This window comes from Lepisosteus platostomus, chromosome 12 (genome assembly GCF_059453375.1).
Source record: "Lepisosteus platostomus isolate fLepPlt1 chromosome 12, fLepPlt1.hap1, whole genome shotgun sequence".
Taxonomy (NCBI): domain Eukaryota; kingdom Metazoa; phylum Chordata; class Actinopteri; order Semionotiformes; family Lepisosteidae; genus Lepisosteus; species Lepisosteus platostomus.
This window is the reverse complement of record NC_142622.1, coordinates 33,802,306-33,821,716: the sequence shown is the minus strand read 5'-3', so window position 1 is coordinate 33,821,716 and position 19,411 is coordinate 33,802,306. Positions and strand designations below refer to the sequence as shown.

The window sequence follows — 19,411 nt, the reverse complement described above, 5'->3', positions numbered from 1 at the left end:
CGTTTGTCTGGTTTACTACTTTTTTCACCAAAGCTGTGCCTCTGCCTCTGTGAGAAAGAATTCACGTGCCTCTAACTATACCAACCACTCAGGTATATTTTGGCAGAAGTTATTAACAAGTTGGGGGTTTTGAATATCTGTTTTACCTATTGACTAATCCTGTCAGTCAGTTCCTGATTTGTTTCTACTTTTGGTTTATTTTGTCCAGACCCAATTAAAAAACATTAAATATTTATGTGTGTCATCGACAAGTTATGCAACTTTAATTTATCCTGTCTGCTGCTATTTTCCCTTATATTTAGCTTTAAATTCTTCTTTTCACATTCCTTTAATGACATACTAGGCTTTAAGGACCAATATAAATCGATACACATTTGTCTTATCATATTTGTGAAAATACCTTTTTATGTCTATTGTTTCATATTCTGTCTACCCAAATTAAACTATAAAGCAGGCTGAAAACCTTTTGGCACTTGTACAGTATATATAAAAGAAGATGCAACTTACACCAAAAAAAACCCCAAACATTTGCACTGTGTGGATGCCTCCCCCTGTTCATCAGGGCATGCCTTTCTTTGTAGGAACATTTTTTAAGTATCGTCCCCACAGGCAGTTAGAATGCAACAAAAAAACAACTCATGTAATGGATCTGAAAACCTGCCTGCCCTTTCAAATCATAATGCACATGAAGACATGCTTTCATGACATTTTCCTGCGGACAAAAGAAATGTCCTTGCTTGCACGCACAGTATGCATTATTTGGCATCATTTTATGCATCTTGGGTTGAGCACCACTGCTGGCTTTTTCCATCAAGTATTGATTAGCAATCGGGATGAATTTACAGTATATGGCAAATACAGTAGTCTTTTCATTTCAGTCTCCTTGAGCATTTCAGACTTGTTTTAAAGAGGCATCCATTCATCTGAATGCTTCACCCAATTCAGCGTCGGGGAGGGAGCTGTACTCTATCTAGCAGAAGGGTGCAAAGCAGGGTACACCCTGGATGGGACACCAGTCCATTGCAGGGCAGGCTCACAAACCAAAACACTCACACTGGGTCAGTTTTCCCCAGAAATCAATTCCTACCTACCAGTATGCTTTTGAGCTGTGGTAGGAAATGGGAGCTCATATTGAAACGCATGCAAAACTGGGCAGAACATACAAACTCCATGCAGACAGCACCCCAGGTTTGGAATTGAACCCAGGGCACCATTTATTGTTTTAAATGTTTTTTCTTTAGGATTTATATTAATTTAGGTAAACAGATTTAAGGCTAAATTCGGTCTTGCTTGAAAGTAAATTGTTCATCATCGTCTTCAAGAAATTGATGTTTAAGAGAACAAATGTGCATAAGGGCCATATTAATGTGGGACAGTATTTGTTTTCCAGAAGCTAACGCTAAGATATTTTATATATCTGTGTGTGGTGGATAATACTTTACTATATAGCACAGACATAAAATGATTTTCAATGTCCAGAGCGTCTTTCCTTCACATTCGTAAACTAACTGGGTATTTTAAGATTGCTTAATACTGATCACTATACAGTACAGTATATGCATGAACAATACATTTAAGGCTTCAAATGTTCTGCTCTCCTTTTCTGTTTCTACAAATGTTCATCTTTAAAATATATCTGCTTTATCACACCTATATTAAATTTTTCAACTGAAGCCTGCTTGGATACTGCCTGACATGTTTTTTCTCTTATTTTTAAATAATTATTAAGGTCTGTGGTTGCCAGGCTGCACAAAATGCAGCAATTTTGTGGCTGAAAGCAGAAAAGGCCCCTTCAAGCCCTGGAATAGTACTACAGCTGAATAAAAGTTCCTAACAGGTAGTCAAGATGAATAAATAGAAGTTACTAAGAGGTTGTCAATTTGACAGCAGCAAAATGCTCTCAAGAAACTACTCTGAGCAAGAAATATTTACTAATTTGACAGAGGTTAAGGCATCATCAGAAGCCACTGTGGCAAAGCAATTATAATAGAAGTCTAAGAGTTTTGACAGCAGTAAAACACATCAGATTGTGGTTCTTCATCTACTGTACCATTTCCGGACTCTATTAAAGTAATTATATTAAGAATTCCAATGTACGTGTACATATGGCAATAAACTACTCTTCTCTCTCTATTCATGTTTTGGTATGCCTCAAACAATGCGCCCCTCTTTTGATAATGCTGCTGAGTAATAAACGGTGATCAGTGGATATTACACGATGACATACTGTACGTGATCATTTATAAAGGAAGCTCAAGAGCTGAATTTGAGATTTCACTTGTACTGATTAGAGTTCCCTGTGTGCAGTTCTTCTTGTCCTACAGAGGGCGCTTGATTTCATCCGGAAAGTCAACAGAACAGGAAGTATAGTGTTTCCTTGCGTGTCTCCTCTAGTTACCGTAGAGTGCAGCGTGGTTTCGTGGAGCTTATTACGAGCAATTTCTAGTACTGTAAATTTAAGATCGGCTTCGGTGAAGTTTATTATAATGTCCAAAAGAAAGCGATCCAGAGATGAAGACAGTGAAGTGCATCAGAGACTGAAAGAGGAAACAAAACATCTGGAGAAATACACGAAAAAGAAAACGAAAGAGCACAACCAAGAAGTCAAAAAACTGAAACATGTTGAGACTTTGTAAGCTCACACGTTGCGCTTTTCAATCGCTTGCAAAAAATACAACCGAGACAGCCAAGATCTGCATACAGTCGTGTTAATGATGCAAGATTTTAGAAACATACAATGTGCAATGTCAATTTTGTATTCGATCATAAACATATATTACAGTACGTGATACATTGTCTGTGCACTGGAGCTCAGCTTTTATTTGTATGACATAAATATTGAAAACTGTAATACTTTTACTAGTATGTTTAAGAGCTTTTATATATAGTGTTTGGATGTGTGTCGTCAGAGTAGGTGACGGTAATAACTTGAATACACTGAAACTGCAATTATCAACTGTTTTTGTTGTACTTTTTTACAGTTATGAGAAACCCCCTCCTGGGCTGATCAAGGTTGGTAGTCCAGTTATAAAAAGTAGCTCTGCATACTGTTCACAATGTATCCTTATTGATGGTGGCACCATTCATGAGAATACCCCATAGTAATGTCACCCTTTCTTCCTGCTCCGGCCCATGTTAATGGATTTAAACATATTCTGTATGAATTGCATGACGATGGAGCACTGATTAAAGTTTTTTTTCCAATAGAAAACAAAGGCACTTCCATATGCACGTCTCTGTTGAATTTAAGGTGAAGGCGCATAGTCAGTATGGCTTTTCTTAGCTCGTCAGTTTTTTTTTAATTCTATTCATTCCGAAACATATTGAAGAGTGGTTTTGTAGGAGGAGGAAGACAAGCCCGAGGACTGTATTCCTGATGCTCCTGGGAATGAAGATGCTCGGGACTTCCTGGCCCACGCACCTACCAGGGGACTCTGGATGCCTCTTGGAAGAGAGGTGAAAGTCATGCAGTGTGAGTAGAAGCAAAACGAGCCACTGGTAGACCTAGTGAGCAAAGTCAGGTCTCTAAACATAGAGGCTCTGTGGGTATATCTGGATGCAGGGGTGAAGCACCAGTCCATAGAAATCTAGGTTTATGTGGAACTGCTATAATCAGATAGTGAATATAGCATTATCTTCTCCAGAGATACAAAGAAGAAGGCAATGCAGCCACTTAAATAACAAATATTCAACTAATGTCCAAGTGTTGGGAAAGAACAATGTTTTAATAATAGTAAAAATTGCTTACACTTATATAGCGCTCTTCTGGACACTTCACTTAAAGTGCTTTACAGGTAATGGGGATCCCCTCCACCATCACCAATGTGCAGCCCCACCTGGATGATGCAATGGCCACCATAGTGCTCCAGAACACTCACCACTCATCAGCTATCAGTGGGGAGGAAAGCAGAGTAATGAAGCCAGTTCATAGATGGGGCATATTAGGAGGCCATGATTGGTAGGGGCCAATGGGAAATTTGGCCTGGACACCAGGGTTACACCCCTACTCTTTTCGAGAAACACCCTGGGATTTTTAATGACCACAGAGAGTCAGGACCTCAGTTTTACATCTCATCTGAAGGCCTGTTTACAGCATAGTGTCCCTATCACTATACTGGGGCATTAGGACCCACATGGACCACGTGGTGAGTGCCCCCTGCTGGCCCCACTAACATCTCCTCCAGTAGCAACCTTAGTTTTTCCAAGGAGGTCTCCCATCCAGGTAGTGACCAGGCTCGCACCTGCTGAGCTTCAGTGGGTTGCCCATTGTGAGTTGCAGGGTGATATGGCTGCTGGTTTTAATACTCCTATTACTACTACTACTAATAATAACAACAACTGCAACTATAAAATATGTAACAATAAGATATGTGATACCTTTCCAAACTCAAGAATGCTGTACATAATGTACATAAAGTACAATAACACCAAACAATATAAGCTGTAAGACAGACAAGAATAGGCCTTAATTAAAAGGTGAGTTTTACGTTTTTGTCAGGACATCTGTAGCTTTGCGTTTTCCCTCCTGGGAAGATCATCTGATGGACAATTTACAAATGGCAACTGTATTTTCCTTCTTGACTATACACTCATCCAAACGTAGGTGTATTTTTCACTGGTACTTAAGCAGTGAGTGTACCCATTTATCTCTGGACAGTTTTGTTTTTTTGGTCTTGGTGTAGGCTATCCTTAAATACTTGCTGTCACCAGTCCTTTAACACACCAGACAGAGAGATGTCTCACTCTGGTTGTCTGGGTGTTATGATGATGTGCATAGATGTTTTGGTTTAGAGTAGCTTTTACCTGGCTACTCTAGTAAAAGCTAGGGGCTTGTAAAGTGGCTATTCAGTCACTTTACAAACCTGTTACAGGCACAGTAGGTTTCTCTCGGTCACGGTGCGGTGGCTCTGTGGTTAAGGAGCTGCGCCTGTGGCTGGAAGGTTGCCGGTTTGGATCCCGTGGCCGGCAGAGAAATCCTACTCTGAGCAAGGCCCTTAACCCCAGCTGCTCCAGGGGCGCCGTATAAATGGCTGACCCTGCGCTCTGACCCCAAGCTTCTCTCTCCCTGTCTGTGTGTCTCGTGGAGAGCAAGCTGGGGTATGTAAAAAGACAAATTCCTAATGCAAGAAATTGTATATTTGGAAACATGCCCCTAGCATCCAAGAATAGACAGGAAGGTTTAAACAAGATGCTTCCTAACCACATAACACATCTGTTTACTCCTGTATTAATTGTATTCTAATAAGCTTTAAGCAGTACATTCTCTTATTTCAAACAAACAATGGCATTTGTTTTTTTTCTAATGACTTTTTTCCACACAGTATGGTGGTATGCATGAAGTTCATCTCAAGCGCCTGCTTCTTGTTTTTTGGGGAACTAGAAAGCTCTTTTATTTAATGCAGAATTCTTAAATGTTTTAGTTTGATCTTTTGGCTTTCTGAAGTAGCTGGTTATATGGTTTTTGCCTTTAATGTGCATTTGTAACATTCTTCCAGGAGATGTTGGGCAAAGTGACGACAGTTTGTGGCAGGGGCACGCACTTAGCTAAACAAGCTAAAAATGTGCTTTCCTGTCTTGTAAAACATCATAGCATACGCCCTGATAAAATGAATGATAAGCAGAACACTAAAGCTATTATACTGATTGTGAATTCCCAAGACATTAGATCCTTCATCCTTTATCAATAGGACATAGTTGTGCCAGAAAAGACTACACTATCAAAAAGAAATGGGTTTGATTCTGCATTTGAAATCTTGTACTTTTTTATTGGACAGCTTTAGGTGAGCGTAACTGTGGCTTCTGTCATCACAGAAATGCTTTTTTTTCTTTATCTTTCAACACAGTTCAGCACATCTCTGCAATTGTGGACATCCTAGCTGGCACTGTTGTAGTGAACAGGGCTATAAAACACCTCCCACGACCACTTAATTAAAAGTTAAACGTTATGCAACATGATTTGAAAGTGAAATTTATATGATGACATTGTGCTGACTTCATTTCTAGTCTGACTTAAATAGATGCTGTATGTCCTTTTGGCGTTGTGAAGGTGTTTGTTCATGAGGTACAGAAGCTCATCACTATAGGAATAGCATTTGTACATTCCAAAAATCTGTTGTATAAAGACTGTCAGGATAGTTTTTTGTAATTGGGTCTGTGCAGGTCATGGTTTTTCCTTCTGGTGCTGTGTCCTGGAATTCTGGAAATACAGTGTCAATGATTAGTTAAAACATGCTGTGTTTTTTTTTTAATGTTTGACATTTGTAGGTGTTCCACGTGTTTGCATAATAAATATACTTACCAAATGTAGACCATGATCCTTTAGTTAAAGGTGCATGAAAAGCATTTTGGTGAAGAAGACGATGTAAAACTAGACATTTATGCCAACCAGCTCCATAGGCCTTTCAGTAAAGAATAAATGAAATTGATCCTTTGATGTGCTTTCGAATGTTTTCTGTTCTCTTTTACTTAACGGCTGTGGTGATTAATTCTGTGTTCTTGCTTCCATAGGTTGGAGATGCAAACGTTACGGTCACAGGACAGGAGATAAGGAATGTCCATTTTTTATCAAAGGCAATCAAAAGCTGGAGCAGTTCAGAGTTGTAAGTCTCATTTAACTTTTTTTTTCTGGTTGTGCCGTTCAAATGTGTATTATCCAGTTTAACCGTCTTGCTTTATAAACCCTCTCTCGGCTCTACTTTGTTTCGTGAAATGAGTCTTTGCTTGCTGCTTGTGATATTGGTGATTGCTGGCCGTGTTTTGTTTCAAGAATTGAAGCATTAACTTTGATGACCAGCATGAATCTTCTGGACCAACAATAATATCTTGTCTTTGTTTATCTATTTTCTTTTATTCCAATCTAGTGCATCCTAAATATCTGAATACTCCTTCATCATTTACATTCTATGCATGAACTTTCTGAACTTCCATTGCACTTCAGATTCACTTCTGTGCTTTTCCCAGTTTTTAGAGATTTGATTTGATTCTTACCTGCAGCTATTTTGTTTTACTTCTAAGATTGCTACTGCTACTTTTGCTGTTTATTCCTTAATGCGACTCAAGAATTGCTCTTTTCTACTCTGTTTTTCTTAATTTCATATTTCCATATTTATATGTTTAATCTAATGTATCTGTTTAGCCTTAACAAATGTATTTTGGGGGGTATTTTCGTATTTGGAACTGTTAATGCAAAGAGGGTTAGGCAGTTGAAATGATTTTAGGAATCATTTACATCATACATGAATCAAAGGTGACCTTTAATGGGATTTCCTTGAGACAGAGTTTAATCCTAAAATAGGTCTGCCCCAGGGAGCAAAGATATGACTAGATTTTCTAATTAATCTGACAAAAAATAAAGGCTTTTTTTAAATCTTTCAGGCACATGAAGACCCAATGTATGACCTAATTAGAGAAAACAGACGTCACGAAAAGGAAATGAGGTATCAGGTTTTATTCTGGCAGTATTTTGTGTTCATAGCATATATGCACCACTTTGTCCTTTTTATTTAGGATGAAGAGAGAAGAGTTCCCTGCAAACATGTTTACATTGGTTTGCAAGGTAAATATTAGAAAGCTGGTAATAAAACAATTACCATGCCATTTTGCTCGTCTGTACATGCTATGAATTTTAACCTTGCAAGGATATAGGTTGTCTGCAATTTGTTCCCCTTCATAACTGTGTGGGTTTAACAATTTAAAAATATAATGGGCTTGGGATGTGAGTGGTTTATTTGGCTTTGTTTGGAGTCCATATAATGGCTTAATTGCCTGACTTATCGGTTTCAGTCTGTTTCCTCAGAGAGACAGCAGAAACAGTTATGGTTCCTCAAGCCTCATCACTTTCCGTGCTCAGTGAATGACTGTTACATGATACCTCAAGTATATACCAAGAAGGAAGAAGAAAGTGAAAAAATACAGATTATCTCGTGATTACTATGGGGCACTGTGCAAAGCAGACAGTATGTGGGAAAGGAAAACCTAATGAGGTTTAATGGGATGACAAGAAACAACATGGTCCCAGTAGAGGGTGTTGAAAAAGCAAGTATTTTGTATTTCGTGGAACATTTTATTTATTGATAAGTGGCGTTTTGTTATTCTTTCGGAACAATATTGAAAGTGTTTACAAGGGTTTTCTCGGTACATTAATTAATACCATGATTTCACAAAACTGATGATGAAACTAAGGATTTCAAATAAATGAAACGGATTTCATTACCGAGCGCATAGTGTTCATTGCTATTTTATATTTTATGTATTATTCATGGCTCACTGTGTCATAATTTATCTTCAGACAGATTTACAGTCAGAGTTCAGGCATTTAGAAGAGCACTCTCATTTCTTTTGAAGTATAGATTATGCTTTTAAGAATGTGCTCATCTTCAAGTCAGTTGAAGTAAGACAGTTGGGATTTGGAACAGTTTTGCCCTACTTTTTAGAATCGGCAGAAAACCAGCGTTCATCTTGGCCACTTGAAAACACTTAACTTTGTTTGGCTCCTAAGAACTCCCATATGTTATATTCCCAGTGGCAATGTGGAGATGCCATTGAAAACTGAAAGTGTTGTTATTGTGTTCTTTTTGCCACTGTTCCTTTTAGTTGGAAAAATAAAAATACTTTTTTTTGTTTTACTAACTTTTTTATTACAATACTAACAGCCTTATTACAGAGAAAACCCTAACTGTTATGTAGTTTAACTAGTTGAAGCGTTTTTGATATTCTTCAACACTGAGGTAGACAACGAATTAAGTGTCGTCCATTTTTCTATAAAGTGTGTGTAGTTCCATGTCACCGTTTGCTTTTGAAAGCGCCGCTGTTTCTCATTGCATAGCCTGGACCACCACTGCTGCCGTGCCCCCCGCCCCCCTCACTGTTGACCCCTGTGACCTCTGTTTCCAGGATACAGCAGCTCCAGCAACTGCTGGAAGACACGACCTCCGACTCGGAGAGCAGCAGTTCCACCTCCTCACACTCCGACGGGGGCAAGCAGAAGAAGAGGAAAGGGGACAAGAAGAGGAAGAAGGAGAAGAAAAAGAAGAAGAGAAAAAGAAAGCACAAGTCCGCGCGATTGAGCAATGGTTCTGGATCGGACTGAGAGCTGAGACAGCTCTAAAAAAGAAAATGAAAGCCTGGATCTCGAGGCTTGTGCTTCTGGGATCTTTCAGCTCTCCCTCAGAAGAAATGAAGCTGAAAGCATCTCTCTTGACTGACGCTATGCCTGTTTGTTCCAGCAGTGTCATCGGAGCACACTGAGGCGTTGAAGCTCTTTGTTCTTTATTCTCCACTGTCACAGTCAGTGAGTAATGCATGGATTTTCAGCTTTTTATTTGTCAAGGGTGACAGGATAATCAGCCATTTTCGCGGAAGGAGACACTGCAGCTCTAGATACAGGACAGGATTCCAGCAGTCAGGTTGTGTTTGAGCTCAGTTCTCTTAAGTTATATCCCTTATTGCGCCACTGGCCATTAGCCAGGTGGTAAAACAAATACATAATGATGGGTTAAAAATGGGCTATCCCTGCAGAAAGGACTGGGTGCCATTCCTGTGGTTCTTTGTGATGAAGGGATGGGTTTTGTTGTGAATATCTCAGTCAACAGCAGAGCCCTGTCCATAATGCTGCCTCTCATCTGAGTCTGTGGACTCTGCAACAATCCGAAATATGTGAGGGGAAGGCTGTGATTATCAGCACAACCAGGTAGTTAGCGACGCACCATTGTGGTATTTAATAAAGAGCTCTTGACGGAATGTAAATATCCATCCATGCATTTCCAGAAAGCTGCTTATTTCTGTTAGCGGTTGTGGAGTCAGTCCCAGGAAACGGGGTGCAAGGTGGGACGATAGTCTGGATGGAATCCCAGGGTGCATGCAAACAATGTAGGGACACCAATTAACCCACCCAGCGTGTCTTTGGAAGATGGGAGAAGACTGGAGAAACGCCACGTCTTACTGAGGAGAACCGCTAAACTCAACACGGAAAAGGCTGGAGTTGAACACAGGACCCAAACGCTGTGCTTTAAATAAAAGTGCACTCAAAGTGGCAACCAAAAGCTGTAAGGCAAAGTTATAACCATAATGTCAGTGTGCCACCCAACATGTAAATAATGTAAAATAAATCATATTCAGAAAAGATACTGAGGTAAGTTCTTTCTATAATTAATTAAAAAATAGAATTTAAATTAGGCTTAATCGTTTTATTTAAAATTTATGTTTTCATAAATTTATTGACGTACTGTTTCTCTGTTGGGGAGTAAATTTTACCAGGTGCAACAGCCATACAATTTTAATCATGGAAAATTGTTTTTTTTTTCCTAAGTCACCGAAACCTTTAAAGATTTTTAACCATCTTTTGGCCACGTTAGGACATTTCCTATCTGATGCAAAGTAGACATGACCTCTACTCTTTGAAATATTTTGGTATATAAGTAACCATATGGCTCACACAAGAAAACAATACTTTGGAATTATATTTCCAAATGTATGGGGAGTTTAGGCACCATATTACCATATAATACCTCAGTAGATATTATTACTGTCGTATTTGAAAATTAGTATAGAAGTATTATGTGCTCAGGTGAAGTCGAATGCCAAATTGAATAAAAAATCCCAAACCAGAATAATATTGTACATGAAAACAATCATGTGATCCAACTTAATACTTGTGTCTAAGGATAAGACATTAACCTCGACAAACTGTTCAGAGGTGCTGTCTGAGAGGGTTTTGTTGAGTTTTAGAATGAAAACAAAAATTCCCTTTGATGTTATTATGTAATTTTAAGATCCTTTCTGAGAGCTGGAGTTTAACTGCAGTTTTAAGAATGCATATTTCAGTTATATTTTCTCATAAGTAATAAGCCGCAAATACCACATCAAAGAACATTTGCTGGACTCCACCCAAAATGAGATAAAGTCTATTTATAAATGCCTAGCACTGAAGAAAAAGAAGTTGATGCTGTTAGATTTTTGTATGAGTGCTATAGAGATTTTCTTTGTGTGACATTTTGTTGAAAAAAAAATGGAAATTCAGTTTGCGTTAAGAATTGAAAGGTTCTAATTTATCAGTTTTAAATGTACTTTGTAGTTAATTTGCAGGTAGAGGAACCTCTCTTGTCACTTTGTTATTCCATTGCCAAAGTTTCTATTTTGCCTATGTTTTCAAAAGCGTATGGTAAATATCTGCTGTTTGAAGGGCACAGTTTTGAACTTGTTCTTTTACCACACATATGAATCCTTTAACACAATGCTTGTTCTAAATATTCAAAGGGATCTGTTGATCTCCCACGTTAGGGTGGGAGTCAGAAGGCTGTTAATGGAATTCATTCATCTTTTCAGAAAGAAGAAGAAGCAGGTTTTCACTGTTCAGGAAACATTTTTGAAAAATACTGAGAGCTGTGTCAGTTTGTTTTGCTTTGAGTGTTCACTTAAAGGGGATTTTTTCTTCTAAGACACATCAGATTTCAGAGGCATAATTGTACATTGTGCTGTCATGCCAACTGTGCTATGTTTTCAAGATACTCTTGACCTATGAGTACTCCCATCGACTTACTGAGTCAGGTATTACAGTGAGGAACACATTGCTCAATGAATCACCATTTTTGTTTTCTACAGTATTCACTCAAAACACAATGTCCACCAGATGTGTTGATTTTTTTTAAAATCTATTTTCTTTATTAAGAAAGCTGGTGTGTAGCAACTAGGGAAAAAAGACATTTCTGTAGAAATGTTCCAAAGTGGTGTCCATAGAACTGAAGTCTCAGCAAAACGATGGATGTAAAATAACCACAAGATAATAACTGTGAGAAAAACCACAGTATTTCTCTTTGGATAAGATATCAGCATTTCATTTTTAGTGACAAGGTACCTCAGAGTATTCATAGAATTCCGATAGCAGCTTGTGATTTTTCCTGTTAGAAATATACATGCATCCTAGTATTTCTTATCCACTGTTGCAATTCAAATGCCTGAATTTGAGAAAAAATAGGTCTTGCGATCTCTGTATGAAAAAGGATAGTCAATAACAAAAGAAACGTTTTGAAAGAACAGCCTTTTTATGAAATTGATTTCAAGTGTTCTCATTGCTATGAGAGGACCTTATCCTGTGTGGCACAGCGTGGTGGTGTAGTAGATAACTTTCCTGCCTCACAACACTGGGGCCCCGGGTTCAATGCCTGACCTGGGGTGCCATCTGTGTGGAGTTTGTATGTTCTCCCAGTGTTTGCATGGATTTTCTCCAATTGCTCTGGTTTCCTAGCACAGTCCAGAGACCTACTAGTAAGTTAACTGGCTTCCGGGGAAAATGACCCTGGTTTGTGTGTGTGTCTGTGTCTGTGACAGATGTTATAATTGTTGATAAAATTATGAAACATTCAGTGATAAATATGCTACTTAGGAAGTATTATATGTGTGTCTTATCCATATAAGAAGAAAAGGCCATTTTTAGTGCTGGTAAGACTAAAGGCACTGAGATTCATAGAATTTCTGGGGAACTAGGAATGACATGAACGACTACAGTACCTGTACAGTTAACTTCTCATTTGAAAACACATAGCCAGTGACAAGGATTTTGGACTGTTGGTTCAAATCCTGCTTGAGGTTTTGGAACATTCTTGGTTGCTAACGTATTGATTGAGGTTCTGGGGTCTGGGTGCTGCTTTTGTAAATGGCAGCTCTCCAGGATGAAACTGTAAAGGATAATTTGTTCTCAAATGACTCACCTGGTTAAATAAAGAATTTGAAAAACTGGAGCTTGTCTGTTAGGATTTTTCTTTTCTGAGGGCAGTTCCATTACGACCTCTTTTGAGGAGTTTTTTTAACAATGTCCATTCAAATGTTTTTCTATTAATATTCTGAGGCCATTTTATTTTACTTATGGTCAACATATCCTAAAATGGTAATAAACTTTAAATTTATAAGGAGATACAAAAATGCAATAACAGACAAATTACTGGATAATTAATTTGTATTAATTTTTGTAGAATCAAACTGTATTTGAACTTTACATTTTTTTTTCTTAAAAAAATTACATATGTTGGGAGTGCTTGTGCTGTGTCACCTATGGTACTTTCTTTGTCTTTAAAAAGTTCCCAGTTTGTCATGTGTAAGTTTGAGGAGTTCATTAGACAGGGTTTTTCCACATAGGTATTTATTATTTTGGGGTGATCATTTTAAGTAGGAGTTGACCACGGTAACTATTTATGTTTCGATTTTTTGACCATTTCATATAAACATTTCCGTAACCATAACAAAACTGCAGATGGAAAACTGTATTTCAATTGTGCCAATCAAAATACTAAATTTAACGTCTGGATTGGACTTGGATGAGTCGATTGCCAACTCCATATTTTAAACTCTGTGTATTCTTTTATTTGGTGGAATGCCTCTCTGTGTTTCAGCTGGATTATGATTTATGAAGCTGGAGTTGAAACTGCTGTAAAGCAGAACTGATGTACAAGGACTAATAGAACTGTCCTGTGTCACACGTATGGCAAACACATGCACAATTTAAAAGGTTCTGTTGCTGGCAGCTCATATCTCAACTGAACAGGTTTTTAATGTGGCCTTGTGCACCGTGCTTATCGGTGTTATTGAGATTGATGTGTGTAGGTTGCAATGAGGTTATCACTGTGCTTTATTCCTAATTGTTGTGGTTAATAACTCATGACAGTAGAATGATAATTTGATGTGTAGTATTACCATAACAACAGCATATTTTTATTTGATGGCACTCGTGTCGAATAAAAAAAAAAAAAAAGAAGAATAACAGAGCCATACTCTGTTACTTATTACAGTATATGTGTATAGAACTGTTTAGTTCACACAAAAAAAGATTGTTGAAGTTTGTGTGTTTTCTTTTATTTGTATGAGAGAGAGGTTAAAGAGAAAAAAGTTTTGGTTTTTGGTTTAGTTTTGGTTTATGCTATTATGCTGTTGTGTTTTGCTGTTCCTGTTTTTAACATAAACATGTAGCAGTCTTTACACAGATACAGGCTGTTATATGAAAGATGTGCCCTAGGCTTAAATAGATTATCGAATATATATGTGATATATATATATAAGGTGATGTATGGGTATTTGCAGCTAATGGACATATCACCCTGCAACTCACAACTGCCAGCCCACTGAAGCTAAGCAGGTGTGAGTCTGGCCAGTACCTGGTTGAGGGACCTCCTGGGAAAAACTTAGGTTGCTGCTGGAAGAGGTGTTAGTGGGGCCAGCAGGGGACACTCACCCTATGTGAGTCCTAATGCCCCAATATAGTGACAGGGACACTGTACTGTATAAAGGTGCCGTCCTTCGGATGAGATGTAAAACCAAGCTCCTGACGCTCTGTGGTCATTAAAAATCCCAGGGCGTTTCTCAAGGTGAGTAGGGGTATAACCCTGGCATCCTGGCAAAATTTCCCATTGGTCTTCACCAATCATGGCCTCCTAATAATCCTCATCTGGCTTCATCACTCTGATCTCCTCCCCACTGATAGCTGATGTGTGGTGAGTGTTCTGGTGCACTATGGCTGCCATCGCATCATCCAGGTGGGGCTGCACATTGGTGGTGGTGGAGGGGAGTCCCCATTACCTGTAAGGTGCTTTGAGTAGAGTGTCCAGAAGAGTGCTATGTAAGTGTAAGGAATTATTATTATTATTATTATTATTATTATTATTATTATTATTATTATTATTATTATTACCAACAGAGGTTATCATTAGGAATGGTACAGCACACCATCATGCCTGCACCGCAATGTTGTTGCTCTGGTTGGAAGATGAGAGCAGTAAGAGGCTGTTATACATCTTTCCTGCAAATACTGTAGTAATACTTCCTTCTGAGAAATGTAGTTCAGTTATTGAATGACAGTTCTAAATCTTTGGAGTTGTGGGACTTTTCACTCGGAAAACATGACGTGAGATGTCAGTGATGAGGGCTGTACTGTAGAATTCTTGACTTTCATCACCATTAATGCTAGTGTGCCTATATACTGTACTGCAAATTTAAGGTCATCTGTTTTCAAGTGTCTCTTGAGAATTATTCCATAGAAATATGCCTGTTTTATATTTCAGACCTAACCTTCAAAGCTCTACTGCATAAATGATTTATCGTTGATACCATTTCATATAAACTTCATAGTAACCTACTTTATGTTAAGCAAAATTTAAGATCTGAAGTTTGATTTGGAATAAATTGTGATTTTTCAGTGACATCTAACCTTCATATTCTTGCGTAATGTGTGACAGCACCTTCCTCTTTTCTTCATTTCTTTCATCGTGTAGACTATGCAAGTGGTAAAATGTCGTTGAAAGAACACGCACACATGAATATGTATGAAGTCAGTAGCAACCTGGATTGCAATATGTAGGTGTTTGGATGTAGGTGTAACCTACTGTACGTTGTTCGGATGTGGGAGCACCACGGTGTGTTCTTAAAAAAAACTGATCTGCAAAGTGAGTTAGAGCTCAGGGAATAGTTCAAATTAAGTTGGAAGCCTGGGTTATAAGGAGGCTAGACAAAAACAACACTGCATGAACTATAAGAAGTGATGCGGAGTCGGTTATTAGCACTGGCGGTCTCTTAAAAAACGTGTTTTTTTTTTTGCCTCACTTAGTTTTGTAGGACTGTTCGAGCATAAGCTGCACCCCCTCCGTTTGTGTTTTTTTAACCAGGTTTAGTTTGCCCTTCCGTGTGGATGAACCTGGAAATACAGTGTAAGACGCAATATCCTTAAGATTGTTTTAACAATCGCCAATTGTGTATTTATGGGTCTGTTTGCGGCTACAACAGCTGCGAACCAAATGTGCGCCCTCGCTTGGGGAATGCGGGTGTCAGTCAGTCAGCCAGCCAGGCAGGGAGATTCAGGCTCAAGCTATCGACGTCTGGATCACTTGTGGGCTCCCGTGAGAGCACCCTCACCCTCACCCTGGGGACGCTCGAATATAAATCATTCAGGTCTTCAAGTCTTATATTTGTGAACTTGTATTTCAGTTCTTGCTAAATTAAATTATATATCACGTTTCAAAACGTTCATACACTTTTGTGCATTGTCATCAAACCTTTGGTCATACATTAACGTGTCGTAATGTTAAAGAGAAATGGGATATCGGGGGGGTGGGAGGGCGTTGATACGTATTGTTTTTACACTCATTCGTTTTTTTTAAATAAAATATGATATTAAAAGCGTTTATCGCCGTCGAAAATGTGAAGGAGAGGTTTCGCAGCAGCCGATGAAGCCCAAATACTCCTAAATCCTTCCCTTTGGTTTGTGTAACACTAGACGGTCAATGGGCTGTCCCTCTTAGTGTCTTCAATATCAGTCTTCCTCAGTGGCTTTTGCGATCGACTCTATAAAGACAACGAATAAAACGATTGTTTGCCGACCCATTATAACTGTACTATTATCTTTACATTCACTAATATTTTAATTACACCAATTTTAAAACTTGCCGGAATAAAAGTCTTATTGCTTTTAGAAAATCGACAATGAGCTTGGTGCCAGTCACACATATTTCCCCAAAAAATAACCAGAATTTATCTGTGGGAGGAACTTCATCAGATAAATAAACGGAAAACACGCCCCTTTCCGTGGTATAAACAAAGACCTCCAAGGTACTGTATCGCAAGATAATTGTATTTGGGTAACACTGAAGTTGGATATAATACAAAAAAACATTTCGCCTCGAACCCTTCTAGGCATGTTGGGAAACAGCGCAGTTAAAATGAATGGCCAAGCTGAGGAGCCGCAATGACAAATGAATAATGTTAAGAGGCTGCAATTTAAAACCAAGAAATACAATACCTGCAAAAACTGAAATCAATCGGCGGAGGGGGGGTATTATGCGGTCTTCTGAATCTGAACACGTTTTAAAGTTTTGGACAGACACGCTTCGTTTGGCACCAGTCTGGTATCAGAATACAAATGCACCAAAACGATGGCATTAAGATACGACTTCAAAGGGATTTAATTCATCGCGACGCTCTTTAAAGTGGCAGCAGTACGGACGACAAAGTTCGCAGTACTGGCAAAATTGCAATGTAACTGGACCACATTACAAGAAGGGACACTAGATTATTCAATTGTCAGCGCTCGTTGCAATGTAATTGGTCAATGTCCCTCACGTCGTTACTCGGAGGACTCTAACCAGCCAGAGGAGGAGGAAAGAGGAAGTGAAAACATCAGCAGAAGCTGCAGAAGCCGAGGAGAGGGCGAGCGATATAAACTCCGGACATCATCTCTACAATCGTGAAGCCGTCGGCTTGTTTATACAGGTTAGTGGCCGTAAATGTTACTCATTCACAAAAGTGCCAGCTATTTGCGGGACGAAGCGCACGCACATGCCCTTTCACAGTTGATGTTTTCATTCTGTTGGGAGGGGGGTTGCGGTATGTGATTTACATAAAAATGTTTGTTTCGAAACTGTACTTGTTAGTGTGTATCATAGTACAGTAATTATTTATTTTATAGCGGACCGTAGCGAAATGCGCGCACAGCGTGCCGCAAAGATGTATTATTTCACTTGTGTACCTGGCAGAATTATTCCTCTTATATAGTCCACGCACAACATTTGTTCAGGACAATGTGCCTTGCTGATACCCTTTTAAACTATGCAGACATATTGCATTACGAGCAATTTTATCTTTAGTTACTCGATTTGAGTCAACTCCTAAGTACTTGCTTAGAGTTTCCAGGATGAGCACTTAGGTGATTTGTCAGAGATTGAGTTGAAGTAATCACCAAATAGGACAGTTTACTGCCGGGACAGAAATGTGACTTTTCGCGTGTATCGGGCGCAATGGGTTGGTTTAGCGTGACTGAGCCTCAATAAGAGACCGTGTTATTTAACAAATACCTTCATAAAGAATTATTACTGAAGTATGAATGGGTTTTAGAATTAGCCAGCTGACTTTTGTGTTTATTTTTATTAAATGAATGAGTGAAAAAAGAAGTACGTCACGTTCAAAACGCGAATATGTATTGTAGAGGCAAACGTACAGCACAAAAGTTCACATTGTATTGTATTATAATACTTGCACACGAATGCTTCAAACAAATATGTTACTAAAATGCCACGGATTTGTAAAGAATGTTTTTAATCGGACTCGTAATCGCTGGTGGAATTACAGTGTTTTAGTACCGGTGAACATTAACGTGATTATAGGCATCAAGCCTTGCCTTAATTAAAGGCTTCTTTCTTCAAACATGAGCTAGGAAATTAAAATAAATAAAGAGGTGGTTTCATTCATCTAGTTTGCGTTAGACTTTAATATGTGCTTTTCAGTTTGCACATTACTTTCTATCCATCCTACTAAAGTGTTGGATAACTTGAGGATGCTTTCTGTCTGGCAGTACTGTAGAAAGTAAACTGGACAGTATTGGATTACAATATATAAAGTCTTTATTATATTAACGTACCCCTTTATAGTAATAGCATTTCCCAACGTCAAAATGACTTGCTCATTGCGTGTTGTTTCGCTTACCTGCGTGTGCTTAAAACAGCAATAAACCCATATCTTTGCATGTTCCATGATGTATGGTCCAATGTGTTTATTCCATACAAAGCAACATTTTACACCCCAGTCTCGTTCAAGTTGTAAATGCTTTGTGAAGAAATGAAACCTCAAACCATTGTACATACCTAAAAAATTCTAAATGTATTTTTAGAATCCAAAAGGCCTTTCAGTGTACCATTCTTGAGTGTTTTTAATATCTGTTTAATGATACCCTTAGTATAAAATTGTAATTGTCCTCAGACGTGTAATTTGATGCTGCTCCATTTTGAGGTTCCAGCGTATTGTATTAAAGAGAGGGAGACAGGATCGTTCCCTGCCCAGACAGTAATAAGTAACTAGGCAGTGACAGCCCATTCATTTCAGAACTTCTCCCATTGTGAAACTGGTGTGGCCAGGAGCCATGGCGACCACACTGGCCTTCCTCAGAGAAGGGCGTGGGAGTTGTAGTAGTTGAAGGAAGAGGAGCATTGAGTGTGAAGGCAGTTGGACTTCTTATTTTCAGTGCTCAAAAATCAAGAAGTCCCCAGAATCTTCTGTCCGGGGGAAATAAAAGACCATTTTCTTGAAGATGCTCATAGAAGAAAACCCTTTGGCCCAACTTCATATGTCTGTGGGGCACCTACTGTAGCATCGCACTACGCATTTAAAAGGCATCATGTGGAACGAAAACTCGAGCACAATTTCAAAGGATACCTACGAAAACTTTGAAATAAGCTGTTGTATACACATAATGCAAGAGCCCTTTTACATTTCTGTCACGCATTCTGAAAATGTTTTGGGAGATTTGGAACATTGTGAACGATATGCTAGGGCTTATAACTAGGCCAAGCAGTGACCCAGGTTGAAAAACAAATTTCTCATCTTTTCCTGTCCCTGGTTTGTTCTCATCCGCAGTGTTTGTTTGTTCCAGGCTTGAAAATGTTTT

At 38.7% G+C, this 19,411-nt stretch overlaps 2 protein-coding genes across 5 annotated transcripts in view; both read left to right on the top strand.

Annotated features, from left to right (window-relative positions):
• Window positions 1–2,372: 2,372 nt before the first annotated feature.
• On the top strand, window positions 2,373–10,122 carry rp9 (RP9 pre-mRNA splicing factor). 2 transcript variants are annotated; one of them, XM_088601711.1, is made up of 6 exons: window positions 2,373–2,632; window positions 2,982–3,012; window positions 3,343–3,472; window positions 6,508–6,599; window positions 7,375–7,555; window positions 8,893–9,028. In XM_088601711.1, the coding sequence occupies exons 1-5, from the start codon at window positions 2,487–2,489 to the stop codon at window positions 7,504–7,506; spliced, it is 531 nt and encodes a 176-aa protein (XP_088457837.1). In that variant the 5' UTR covers window positions 2,373–2,486; the 3' UTR covers window positions 7,507–7,555; window positions 8,893–9,028. The 2 variants fall into 2 exon arrangements, with proteins under 2 accessions (XP_088457837.1, XP_088457836.1); XM_088601710.1 differs by having other exon boundaries at window positions 2,376–2,632; window positions 7,375–7,436; window positions 8,893–10,122.
• The window catches only part of elmo1 (engulfment and cell motility 1 (ced-12 homolog, C. elegans)), a 160,004-nt gene continuing 150,586 nt past the window's right edge, over window positions 9,994–19,411 (top strand). For 2 of the 3 annotated variants that reach the window (XM_088601702.1, XM_088601703.1), the window contains exon 1: window positions 16,622–17,244. The gene's annotated coding sequence lies outside the window, so the exon portion shown is untranslated. Of the gene's footprint in view, window positions 10,130–16,621; window positions 17,245–19,411 lie in introns of those variants that run through there. The other variant, XM_088601706.1, reaches the window with a different exon arrangement.

What these genes read in the sequence shown, in the direction of transcription:
- rp9 (XM_088601710.1), top strand. Translation starts at nt 2,487, where the DNA reads ATGTCCAAAAGAAAGCGATCCAGAGATGAAGACAGTGAAGTGCATCAG. An exon ending in AGAGGTGAAAGTCATGCAGT is followed by an intron (nt 3,473 to 6,507) that starts GTGAGTAGAAGC and finishes TTGCTTCCATAG; the next exon opens with GTTGGAGATGCAAACGTTAC. An exon ending in CGTCACGAAAAGGAAATGAG is followed by an intron (nt 7,437 to 8,892) that starts GTATCAGGTTTT and finishes CTCTGTTTCCAG; the next exon opens with GATACAGCAGCTCCAGCAAC.